The sequence below is a fragment of the Rhipicephalus sanguineus genome, chromosome 10, assembly GCF_013339695.2.
Source record: "Rhipicephalus sanguineus isolate Rsan-2018 chromosome 10, BIME_Rsan_1.4, whole genome shotgun sequence".
NCBI classification, from domain to species: Eukaryota; Metazoa; Arthropoda; class Arachnida; order Ixodida; family Ixodidae; genus Rhipicephalus; species Rhipicephalus sanguineus.
In genome coordinates this window covers 94,781,349-94,793,609 of record NC_051185.1, presented here as the reverse complement: position 1 = coordinate 94,793,609, position 12,261 = coordinate 94,781,349, and the positions used below count along the sequence as shown (strand labels likewise).

The following is a 12,261-nucleotide window of genomic DNA, read 5'->3' as shown; positions in this document are numbered from 1 at the left end:
GTGCAGTATCATAAAGGCAGTGACCATTCAACGCAGATGCCCTCAGCCGATTGCCACTGCCTGCTTCAGAGCCACGAGAAGGCCATTCCGACGAACGGGAGTACGCTTTGTTCGCCCAAGCGATGGAGGAAACGGCGATATGCGCCCGAGAGGTGAAACAAATGACTGATCGAGACACCACTCTCCAGCAGGTCAAAGAATGGATTTTAGCGGGATGGCCGCTGTTTCGACCCCAGAATCACGAGCAGTACCGGCCGTACTTCAACAGAAGGATGGAACTGACCGTAAGTGACGATTTGGTGTACTGGGGTCATCGCATTGTTTTACCCTTTGCGGCAAGAAGACGCTCACTTAGCCTGCTGCATGAAACTCATCCTGGTATGGTTTCCATGAAGAGTATCGCCAGAACGCTATTTTGGTAACCGGGACAAAACTCTGACATTGAACGACTGGTGAAATCATGCTCTGTTTGTGCACAGGCTTCCTCGATGCCACCTGCCCAGGTACCTGCGACATGGCCAGCGACCGGGGAAGGTTGGAGCCGTCTGCACGCTGATTTTGCAGGTCCGGTGGACGGACACATGGTCTTGGTCATCGTAGACTCGGAAACGAAATGGATCGAAGCGGTGCCAATGAAGATTGCCACGTCTGAAACCACGGTGAGAGCCCTGAGGTCAATATTTGCACGGTTTGGGCTTCCAAAAACGTTCGTGTCTGACAATGGACCTCAGTTTGTGAGCGGTCTTTTTCGCGAGTTCTTGGCCCGTAACAAGGTGCAGCAACTAATAACAGCACCCTATCATCCCCAATCTAATGGGTTAGCCGAGAGAGCGGTGCGCACGCTCAAGGAAGGACTAAAGGAAAATCCGGGCAAGGTCTTGATAACGCGGTTGGATCGGTTTTTGTGCAGATACCGCCGAACACCCGGGCAGGATGGCAAGTCACCGGCTGAACGTTTGCTTGGTTACCAGATTAGGACGAAGATAGACAGCATTAAGCCGAAAGAAAAGTATGCCAATGGTTTGCCAGGAGAAGCTACGAGAAAATTTAATGCAGGGGAACCGGTGTGGATGCGCACTTTTGGACGAAGTCGAAGGTGGATTCCAGGAGTAGTGCACGACCAAAAAGGTTTCAGGATGGTCACCGTGGATTGTGCTCATGGACGGCACCGACGGCATCTAGATCAGCTAAGACGTCGAGCTGAATCGGTGGACAGTGACCTTGGCCAGAAAAACAAGCAGGAGCCAGCCGAAGAGACTGGGGAAAAGGTGCAAGACAGCCCGGAAGAAACAGCGGCGGAATCACCACCACCGCTCGTGCGAAGATCGACCCGGCCACGGAAACCAGCTGAACGTTATGGCTTTTAAAAGGGAGAGAGATGACGTGTCAGCGGTATGCAGTCTTATCAATGCACGTCACTGCCACGTCACATGCGTTTCGTATAAAAGCAAGCTGCTCAATAAATCGTCGTTCTTGTTTCGTTATCTGGCTTCCGTGTCGTATCTCGACAGCGACGTAACAGTTTTGCAAGATACAGTCTTCCTGTGATGGGAAGTACCTGCAAAACAAATTTGAATGCACTCCAGGGCCTGCAAGCTCAAGCTCTAAGGACATGCCTCGGTCTTCCAAAATGTGCGTCTACAGCGGCAATAATCGTCATTGCAGGAGACCATCCTGTGTCAACATACGTAACCACTGATGCCCTCAGGGCGCATATTCGACACCTTGCCCGGGTACCTTCGCACCATCTCGCATCTTTACCTGCACAAAGACCGCATACAACATTCAGCCGCACTATTGCTGCCCATAGTACTTCTTTGCCATCGAACTATACGACTGCAGCAACACCATCCTCTCCTATATGGTGCCTACATCGACCCGAAGTGCGCCTTACCATACCAGGAATTACGACGAAAAGAAGAATGTCATCGGTTGCCCTTAAACAGTTTGAACTAATGTATTTACATGTGGTGTACATTGCTCACACCCATATTACACTGATGGTTCAGTTATTACTACAAGCTCAACCGCCGCCATAATAATTCCAGCAAGAGCTATCACAATACAGCTCAAAATGTTTCACGCAGCCTCAACTACAGCTGCTGAACTAGTAGCGCTCCGTGCTGCTCTTCAATTTGTCATGGAGCAGACACCTAATTCGTGGCCTATCTTCTGCGATAGCAAAGCAGCCCTCCAAAGTCTACCCTCCGCTTTACGTCACGGCTCACATGAGCAGCTCGTCGCGGAAATCAGGCAAATCCACCATGAAGCAATAGAAAAACAGCACCGAGTAGTATTCCAGTGGCTGCCTAGTCACAGCGGCATTCAGGGAAATGACAAAGCGGACGCAGCTGCCCGATCCGCTCATGACGGTGTCAGCAGTGTCACCATTCCCCTGTCAAGATCGGACGCCGCAAGAGAACTTCGTATGCTAGCTCGTCGCATAACGTTGGACTTGTGGAAGTCATCATCTACATTTACAAGTGCACGGCTGCATGCCTTGGACCCTGATCTTGAATTACGCATCCCGTCTACCTTATCACGACGTGACTCTACCCTGCTGGTCCGTCTATGGCTTGGAGTGGCCTTCTCAAATGCATATTCGTATATTATTGGAATGGCTGAGAGCCCGTCGTGCGAAGTCTACGGGTGCAGCGAAACAGTCGCGCACCTTCTCTGTGAGTGCATCCGCTTCAACTCCGAAAGAACGGCCCTCTCAGCCGCATTAGGGCAGCTGGACAACCGCCCTCTCACGGAGAACAAAATCCTAGGACCCTGGCCTACCCGGTCTTCAGCACGAGCCGCTCTGAGGGCGTTGTTGCGGTTTCTCCAAGCAACCGGACTCAATGTCAAACTGTGACTGCTGGAAGAAAATGTTGCTGTGTAGTACTTGGACTGCGGTTATGACTTCGTTTTTTGTTGTTGTTCTATTTGTCCCGTGCTGTCGTCACAAACTCTTCTTCTTCTCTTTCATTCTTTTACATCCCCTTTCCCCTTCACACGTGCAGGGTAGCAAACCGGAGACTGCTTCTGGTTAACCTCCCTGTCTTTACTTTCTCCCTCTTCTCTCTCTCTCTCTATCTATTTAAACCTGTGTAATTAATGTCGTTTTGATTGAGACATTACCGCATACGATAGAACTATTCAATATCATGGTAATTAAGACCTAGCGAATTCATACGATCAAAATTGAGACCGAACTGACGTGTTCTTCACTCCGAAGCAGATCAAGCACACTTACTACACGACCCACGTAAAAAGCTGCAAAAGGTAGGTGATCACAAGCTCCTCCGATTGTTTTCATGTTGCCACCTCTCATTTACGTTCGTCATACAGTCCCATCGCGCAATACCACTTTTGGTGTATGTCAACCGGGCGAATCGTGACAAGTGCACCGTGAGCGTAGCATGTAAATCATGCCATATATGTTATGTAAGTCATTGTTTTCATATTGCCACCTCTCATTTACGTTCGTCATACAGTCCCATCGCGCAATACCAATTTTGGTGTATGTCAAGCGGGCGAAACGTCACAAGTGCACCGTGAGCGTAGCATGTAAATCATGCCATACATGTCATGCAAGTCTCGCCATTTAGGCTCGCCATTTAGGGTTGTTGGTGCCGACCCTTCTTCGGCGCCTTCGCCGTCCGAGGCTATTGGTGCATGCCCCTCCGGGCGGTGCCTTAGCTGATCTTCATGACGCTCACACAGTTCCCCGTCCTCCGTCTTGACCGTGCTTAGGCGGGCGCCCCTTGTAGTCTGCACCACTGCTGGTCTCCAGCTGTCACCTGCACCATAATTCTTACACCATACGGGTTCTCCAGCCGAATGTCTGCGGGGAGGTGCACCTGCAGTAGAAAAAGGTCGTGACACAACATTGTCCAACAGTGAACGGGGTTCAAAACCAAGAAGCATGAATCCTGGTGTCTTTCCGTTTCGGAGTGGGGTGCGCCGATAACGCAGTAGCCAGCGGGCCAGGCGCCTTTCTAGGGTCCCATGCATGTTTTTTCGCAACCCTTGTTTTACAGTTCGTACAGCCCTCTCTGCCAGCCCATTGGATTGCGGATGATATGGCGGAGATCGTAGGTGTACGATGCCATTATCCTCCATAAATTGGCGAAACTGTCTACTTGTAAACTGGGGCCCGTTGTCCGAAACGACTGTTCGTGGCAACCCAAATCTGCTGAAGATACACCGCAAGGCTTCGATCGTGTTGTTTGCGCTGGTAATTTTCATTGGTACAACCTCGATCCATTTGGTATGTGCATCCACTATGATCATCAACATTCGCCCTTCCACTGGCCCTGCAAAATCAACGTGAATTCTCGACCATCGCTCCGATGTCTCGGGCCACGGAACCGGCTCTTGCGCGCGTGGCATGCTGCAGTTTTGCTGGCACACTTCGCATGCGTGCACTATACTGTCAATCTCTTTGTCAAGTCCCGGAAACCAGAAGAGTGCTCGAGCCAGATTTTTCATCGCTGTCATGCCTTGGTGCGTATCGTGCAAGAGCTGTAGCATTGATTTCCGAGCTGCGGCGGGTGTCACGGCACGATGGCCCCAATAAACAATCCCGTGGCTGCACGTCAGCTCATCTTTCTTCTGGAACAACGGCTGCAATGCTTCTTGTGTTGACGGCAATTTCCTTGGCCAGCCTTCCCGAATGTAACGCATCACAGGATTGAGCATGCCATCACGTGCTGTCAAATCGGCCAAATTGCGTGACGACACGAGCCCAGTGTCTAAATGGTCTGCGAGCAGCACATACTCTCGTTCGTTTTTCAACATCGACTTCACTGTGTTGTCATCGTGTGGCATTTGCACGGGAAGACGGCTCAAAGCGTCAGCCACAACCACGTCCTTTCCCGGTTTGTACTGAATGGAGTACTTGTATCCACCGAGTAAAAGAGCCCAGCGCTGTATTCTTGCTGCTGCCAAAGGCGGTATCGGCTTATCGGGACTAAAAAGGCGCAGCAGAGGTTTATGATCTGTGATCAATGTAAATTTGTTGCCCAGCAAGTACTCGCGGAACTTCGTCACGCCGAATACCACCGCTAAAGCTTCGCGCTCAATCTGGGCATAATTTCGCTCGGCTGAAGAGAGGGTGCGAGATCGAAACCCGATCGGCTGGTTTACCCCGTCCACTTTGTGGTACAAGACTGCTCCGATACCACACGAGGATGCGTCAGTTTCCAAGATAAGTGGTTTGGCTGGATCATAGTGGGTCAAAACCTGCACCCTTTTTATCAACCGTTTCACTGCTTCGAATGCATCCTCTTGCTTAGCTTCCCATTGCCAAGGCGTGTTCTTCCTTAACAACTCGTATAACGGTGCAAGTATTGCAGCCAGGTTGCCCAGGAATGCATTGTAATACGTAACCACGCCTAGTAATGCGCGAATTTCCGTCACACAAGTAGGTCGAGGCATTCGTAAGAGAGCCTCGATGTTTTCAGTCTTTGGCCTCAGACCATTTGCGCTAATGCGATGACCAAGGAATTCCACCTCCGGCTGACGAAATCTGCATTTGAGCGGGTGAAGCTTAACACCGGCTTCCCGGAACCGCTGGAACACCTTCCGCAACGTGTCGCAATTTCCTCTTTTTTCGGCGACAACCACATCGTCCAGGTAGACTTGTACACCCGGTAGATTCTGCAGTATTGCTTCCATTCGCTTCTGAAAAACCGCCGGTGCTGATGCAACCCCAAACGGTAGCCGGTTAAAGCAATGCAACCCTTTTGGCGTGTTTACCACCAACAGCTTCTTTGTCGCGTCATCTATTGGTAGCTGGTTGTACGCATCCTTCAAGTCTATTGTACTGAAAACTTCCCCTCCGCTTAACTTTGCAAATATATCCCTTATCTTTGGCAGAGGATATTGCTCGGTGTGGCATGCTGTGTTTACTGTCGTTCTAAAATCGCCACACAAGCGGATGGAACCGTCCTTCTTGACAACCGGAACGAGTGGCGCCGCCCACTCGGCGCTAGCGACCTGTGTCAATATGCCCGTGTCAACCAATCTTGCGATTTCTTCATTTACAGGCTCTCGTAGCGCGTATGGCACCGAACGGGCCTTACAAAATCGCGGTACGGTTCCCTCGCGCAACTGTAAATGAACCGGATGACCCTTAATTAATCCTAGCCCTGACGAAAACAAATCGGCATATTCCTCTTTCAGCGTAGCAGCAATGGAAATTTCGTCAGCAGTTGGTGGCTTACCGTCGTTGACGTCAACGTTGAGCACTGGCCCTCCGGTCAGCTGGAATGCTTGAATTATGTCCCGCCCACACAGGTTTGGGCCTGAGCAGCCGAGCACCACTAGCGTCGCGTTGACGGTTTTCCCACCGTAGGTGACCGCAACTTGCAGTTGTCCCTTCACTGGTAGTCTCCCGAGGAAGCAACTCAACTCTAACGATGACTTGACGAGCCCGGGCCAACGGCGACGGTGCTGGGTATAGGTTGGCCATGTAACGATTGATACTGGTGATCCTGTGTCCACTTGCATCTTCACGGGCACCCCTTTCCACAGCAACGTTCGCCATAACGGCCCGACCGATCCCGTCGACGGCTCACGGAGGTGTAGCAGGAACTGTCCGTAGTCCTCGCTGTCCGAAGATGCTTCCTCACAGTGAGCTACGTTTTCTTGGCGTGGCTTGGATTTGCACATTGAAGCCAGGTGTCCCCTCTTCCGACAACAAAAACACTCAGCGCGGCGGAACCTGCATTTGGTGGTCTTGTGCGAGTCGCTTCCGCAGCAAAGGCAGCCGGTCTGGTTCTCGTTGCTGGATTGTGTCATCCGCCTTGGCTGCGGCATTCTGGAGAACTTCTGTCGCTCTTGCTTTGTTCCTACTGCATTAACGCCGTTGGTGATTGGTCCATCTCCCATCTGCTGTACGTTGCGTGCCGCCATCTCAGCCGCTAATGCCGCATCCTCTGCTTCCTGCCGTGTGAGCGTGGACCTTGCTAGCAGATTGCGACGAACGCCAGCATCCCGCAGACCACAGACAAGCCTGTCACGCAGCATTCTATCAAGCGCCTCGCCAAAATTGCACCTTTGCGCCATCTTCCGTAACTCGACAATAAAATCGCTCGTCGACTCGTCAGCTTGCTGATTTCTGGTGAAAAAGCGATAAGACTCCGCTATCTCGTTGCCTTTCGGCGCAAAGTATTCAGCCAATTTTTCAACTGCTGCTTCGTACGACAGATTCTGAATCTTGTCAGGCGCACAGCAGCCTGCCAGAAGGTCTACCGTCTTGGTACTCAGGGCGCTAACCAGTAGGGCCCGACGCTTCTTCGGATCGTCAATATCGTGGGCTTCAAAGAAAGCTTCTAATCGCACCTGATATGCCTCCCACTTGTCGTCCCCTTCGTCAAAATTAGGTGGCCCGGCATGCGTCGCCATGCTGTTCCCTGGCCGTGGGGGTTAATCACCTCGTCGCCACTGAAGTAACAAGCGCGAGACAGGAATGAACACAGGTTTATTGCGTTAGTCGTTTAAGTAGGCAACTGCGATGTGACGTCATGTAACTCGGACATTCACGCATGCGCTCGTGGCGTTTGCTGACATCACATCAATTTACGTTCGTCATACAGTCCCATCGCGCAATACCACTTTTGGTGTATGTCAAGCGGGCGAATCGTGACAAGTGCACCGTGAGCGTAGCATGTAAATCATGCCATATATGTTATGTAAGTCATTGTTTTCATGTTGCCACCTCTCATTTACGTTCGTCATACAGTCCCATCGCGCAATACCAATTTTGGTGTATGTCAAGCGGGCGAAACGTCACAAGTGCACCGTGAGCGTAGCATGTAAATCATGCCATACATGTCATGCAAGTCATTGTTTTCATGTTGCCACCTCTCATTTACCTTCTTCATACAGTCCCATCGCGCAATACCAATTTTGGTGCATGTCAAGCGGGCGAAACGTCACAAGTGCACCGTGAGCGTAGCATGTAAATCATGCCATATATGTTATGCAAGTCATTGTTTTCATGTTGCCACCTCTCATTTACGTTCGTCATACAGTCCCATCGCGCAATACCAATTTTGGTGTATGTCAAGCGGGCGAAACGTCACAAGTGCACCGTGAGCGTAGCATGTAAATCATGCCATACATGTTATGCAAGTCATTGTTTTCATGTTGCCACCTCTCATTTACGTTCGTCATACAGTCCCATCGCGCAATACCAATTTTGATGTATGTCAAGCGGGCGAAACGTCACAAGTGCACCGTGAGCGTAGCATGTAAATCATGCCATATATGTTATGCATATCATTGTTTTCATGTTGCCACCCCTCATTTACCTTCTTCATACAGTCCCATCGCGCAATACCAATTTGGGTGTATGTCAAGCGGGCGAAACGTCACAAGTGCACCGTGAGCGTAGCATGTAAATCATGCCATATATGTTATGCAAGTCATTGTTTTGATGTCGCCACCTCTCATTTACGTTCTTCATACAGTCACGTGCCGCAATTAGAGCACTGTACGGGCTCGGGCCTACCCGAAAACCCGAGCCCGTGCCCGTGGGCCGGGCCCACGGGCCGGGCCGGGCCGGGTAAAGTAGTTTTCACGGCGGGCCCGGGCCGGGCTCGGGTTTGAAGCTCCGGGCTTAAGGGCAGGCCCGGATTTGAGGTGGCGGGCTCGGGTCGGGCCGGGCTTGGACTTTGATCAGTTCTTAAAGGGACTCTAAAGAGATGCAATGAATCGGTTAAGACTGATAAAGTAAGAACACGAATGTAACTGGTTTGAAGGCCAACTTCGGCGAATTTTGGCCATGTCAAAGTAATGACGCTTTTAGTTCCTGAGACGCTCCTGTCACGGGCCCGATACCAAAATACTCGGCAAATTGGAGAATAATTTTAAATAAGCAAAAAAGCACAACACCGAAACCGAAACCCAACGGAGAATACTGTCTTCGCGTGACGTCTAAGTAGGCAAAAGCCGGAAATCATGCAAGGCATGGCGGTCCCGCCAGCGCGTATTATGAAAGCTGCGAAAGCGACGAAGAGCAGACGCACAGGGGTAATTTACTGATAATAGAAAAAATGTTTTTTTTTCTTTAGTGTCCCTTCAAGTGTGTTCCTCATGCGTTGCGCGTACATATACGCTTCAGATGTTATCTCTATAAAACTATTCTTTTTTCTTTTCTTATATATGGCAAGCTGTTTGGACAAGTTTTATGGGGGACAAGTACTGATCTTCTTTTGCCTCTTGCACATGGGGCTACTTGATTTATCTGAGACGGGAGAGCTAAAAGTAAATACACCAGGCGCAAATATAGTTAACATCTCGCTATTCCGTGCTTTGTTTGCATTCGTTATTATTTTATATCACGAATGTTATTCTGTAATCGCCGTAATAAATGTAATTTAATAAATTTATAGCTATAACTTATAATCGGAAGTGCGATTACGGAGCTTCCAGGCGGGGAAACGTTCTTGAATGTTCCAGCCCTCCACTAAAACGAAAAGACTTCGCGGAGTCTCGTTGCATAAAATCCCTTTAGAGACATTCTATTTCCGTGGCTTTGTCTAGGTTCCCAGAGGTCATGTGACGCGAGATGGACATGCACAGCCTGCTTTGTGTGCCCGAATTGTTCACATCTGAGCGTTCGTCTTGTTCCGCTCTATATCAGGGGTCTCAAAGCCGCCTCAGCTAACAGGCCGCATTCACGAAAATGTACTTCCGCAAGTTCCAGGACAGTGACGAAGGTCGGAGTAGACCGGGGGGTGAGGGAGGAATAGGTTATACCCAGGCCCGTATCAAGGAGGGGCCCTAGCCCCCCCCCCCCCCGAAATTTTGGTGAAGTAGGTGTTTTTACCAAACATAAATAATTAAAATAGGTGTTTTTCTCAAACAGTCAAGGTTTTCAGCAAATACTTCCTCCCCCCCCCCTCGAAAAAAATTCCTGGCTACGGGCCTGGTTGTATCAGATGTCAGATAGCGTTGCCGTTTGAAATACCTTTATAATATATCATATATGGGTCATTTCTGAAGGGTATTTGGCAGCAAGTTTCCACCAACATATCGATACCATCTCGAAGACGACTAAAATCTCGACGCCAATTCCGTAATATAGTGTTTTGTTGCACGGGTATGTATCAACACATGGTGGCTGCAGGCGGTGCCTCACGAAAAAAAATGCTTTAGACCTGTCATGAATGTGTAGCTGAAAAACTTACTTATAAATAAATAAAAAAGTGGGACGAAGACCGTCATGTGCGGGCCGCAGGCCGCTAGCGAGAGGTCCGCGGCCTGCGTGTTTGAGACACCTGTACCGTATAGTGCGAGAGCTACATGATAGGGCCACAACAGCGTTAAAATGTGCAGAAATAGCACAAGTCCATTAAACATGTATATTCATGTATAAAGGCAAAGTTTATTAGCTTGACGAAGTATCTCCCTTAAAATAAGAATAAGGTCCACGCCGGGTGACGTTCCCTTACCTCGAATCATATGCATCCAATGAGTAAGCGTGGAGAAGCTTATTCGCAACTAGATCGCAATCACTTCGTGCACCTAGTGCCAGTCCTTCCAGTGTAGTCTTACAAGCGTAGGCCACCTTCTACCGGTACAACATCGTTAGGAAGGCATACGCCAGAACATTATGAAAACAAAAAAAAAACAGATCCATGTGCAAGCCGTGCATAACAAACACTGCTGAAAACTGCAAGGACAAGCTCTCAGAGACGTTTGTAGATTATATTGAAGAGTGACACAACGTTGGGGAAGGAGAGAAATGAAGGGATCAGCTTGACAGCTATTTTCATTGGGCAGAGGTCCAAAATGACCTCCTGGGTGATTCCACGTAAGATCGAACAATCGATGGCTGGTCGACCTCTCAAATTTATTTCAAAATTTTATATATTATTGCCTGATGAGTGGAAAGAAGAGATCCGCAATTTGTTTTGCCGCCAAAAATTTTTTCGAAGCACAGGAAATCAATAATGACGAAGAGGTGGAGTAGAGCGCTCATCCGCTCTGCTGTTTTGGCCAACTTTCGTTATGAATTGCACAAAATATATTAAAGTTAGGTAGCTGAAATTTCTTTAACTAAATATATGCATGTTTTTGCTTCGGCTCAGGTATTTTTAGTTTTGATGCGTAGTGTAGATATTTTTATAAAAAACCTCAAAATTGGCCCAGGAGACGTTATTTTCTTTACTTTGAAGGTCTTTATCTCGAAAAATCCTTGTAGCAGAGCGACAAAAATTGCGCATTACGTTCTTCGCATGCTTATCTACCACACTACGGAATCTTATATTTATATAGCTTTTCAGTAAAGAGATATGATCGGGCTAAGTTAAAGAAACCACCGGACAATGAAAAGTTCTGACAACAATTAAAAAAAAACCCATTTTTCATGTTTCTTAAACTTTGTCCACTTATTGTCCTCCACATCAGCTTTTATAATCATTGAAAACATGTTGCATAATATCGTTGCACAAATAGTTACGACCCCTCCAATGAGACCCTTGGGCAAGGATTGGCAATTCCGACTTCTTGCCCAGCAAGTGTATAAAATGCAGGCAGGATTGAATTGCTTTTTTATTAAAAGGCCAGCAGGTACCGAAAAAAGTGTCGCCGGCACTGAAGACGTTAATTTTGAAATTATTTGGTCACTGCAGCGGCCACGAGCGCGGGGCTACCGAACAGGCGCGCGCGCACCCGAGATGCTCGTTGTAAGAGACGGCGCAGTGAGAGCTCGTTTTCGCGTCCTCAGACCGATTGAGTTCGAAACAGCAACGCCTCTCCGGTGACATGAACGCACGTGCACTGGAGCTTCGCTATTTTATCCGCCCTCTGTTCGCATCGCAGCTAGGCGCTGATAACAAGGCAGAGATGGAAGCAAGATGAGAACTCTATAAGGGACAATTATTATAGCGCAAAGCAAGACGAAGACAAAAGGTACACAAAGACGAGCGCTCGTCTTTGTGTACCTTTTGTCTTCGTCTTGCTTTGCGCTATAATAATTGTCATGGCCTACCAACTAGCCCAAGCCGCTACCCTTCTATAAGGGAGCTATGAGCGCTCGCTTCACGCACGCTGCTGCCAGAGAAACTGCGCTGCGCCAGTTGCGATCAGTGGAAATCATTAACGTGGCGCTCCAGTGGCAAAGCAAAATATGGAATGTCAAAGGAAAGAAAAGCAAAACTATCGGTAACCAGATGCGCTTGCCTATCTTAGATGTCGGCAGCAGACGGCCTGAACTAGCCGCGCGTTCAGAGCGCTGTTCACACTTCATTCGGCGCGGAT

At 49.0% G+C, this 12,261-nt stretch overlaps 2 protein-coding genes across 2 annotated transcripts in view; one reads left to right on the top strand and one right to left on the bottom strand.

The window, feature by feature from the left end:
* Positions 1-1,367, top strand: part of LOC119406603 (uncharacterized protein K02A2.6-like) — a 179,105-nt gene extending 177,738 nt beyond the window's left edge. The window contains exon 2 of the mRNA XM_037673336.1: positions 480-1,367. Within this exon, the coding sequence (XP_037529264.1) occupies positions 480-1,367 (888 nt within the window). The remainder of the gene's footprint in view (positions 1-479) is intronic.
* A 114-nt stretch (positions 1,368-1,481) lies between these two features.
* On the bottom strand, positions 1,482-7,508 carry LOC119406602 (uncharacterized). Its single transcript, XM_037673335.2, has 3 exons — positions 6,216-7,508; positions 3,603-3,848; positions 1,482-1,558 (listed from the first exon to the last, which is right to left on the bottom strand). Exons 1-3 carry the CDS (start codon positions 7,396-7,398, stop codon positions 1,482-1,484), a joined length of 1,506 nt encoding a protein of 501 aa, XP_037529263.1. The 5' UTR covers positions 7,399-7,508.
* Positions 7,509-12,261: the final 4,753 nt, after the last annotated feature.

Bases quoted from the DNA above. Each gene is read 5' to 3' on its own strand.
- LOC119406602 (XM_037673335.2), bottom strand. From the start codon at position 7,398: ATGGCGACGCATGCCGGGCCACCTAATTTTGACGAAGGGGACGACAAG. The intron at 3,849-6,215 runs GTAAGCCACCAA...TTTCTACTGCAG, and splicing joins CAACGTTGACGTCAACGACG to GTGCACCTCCCCGCAGACAT. The intron at 1,559-3,602 runs GCGAGCCTAAAT...TTTGTTTTGCAG, and splicing joins GGCACCAACAACCCTAAATG to GTACTTCCCATCACAGGAAG.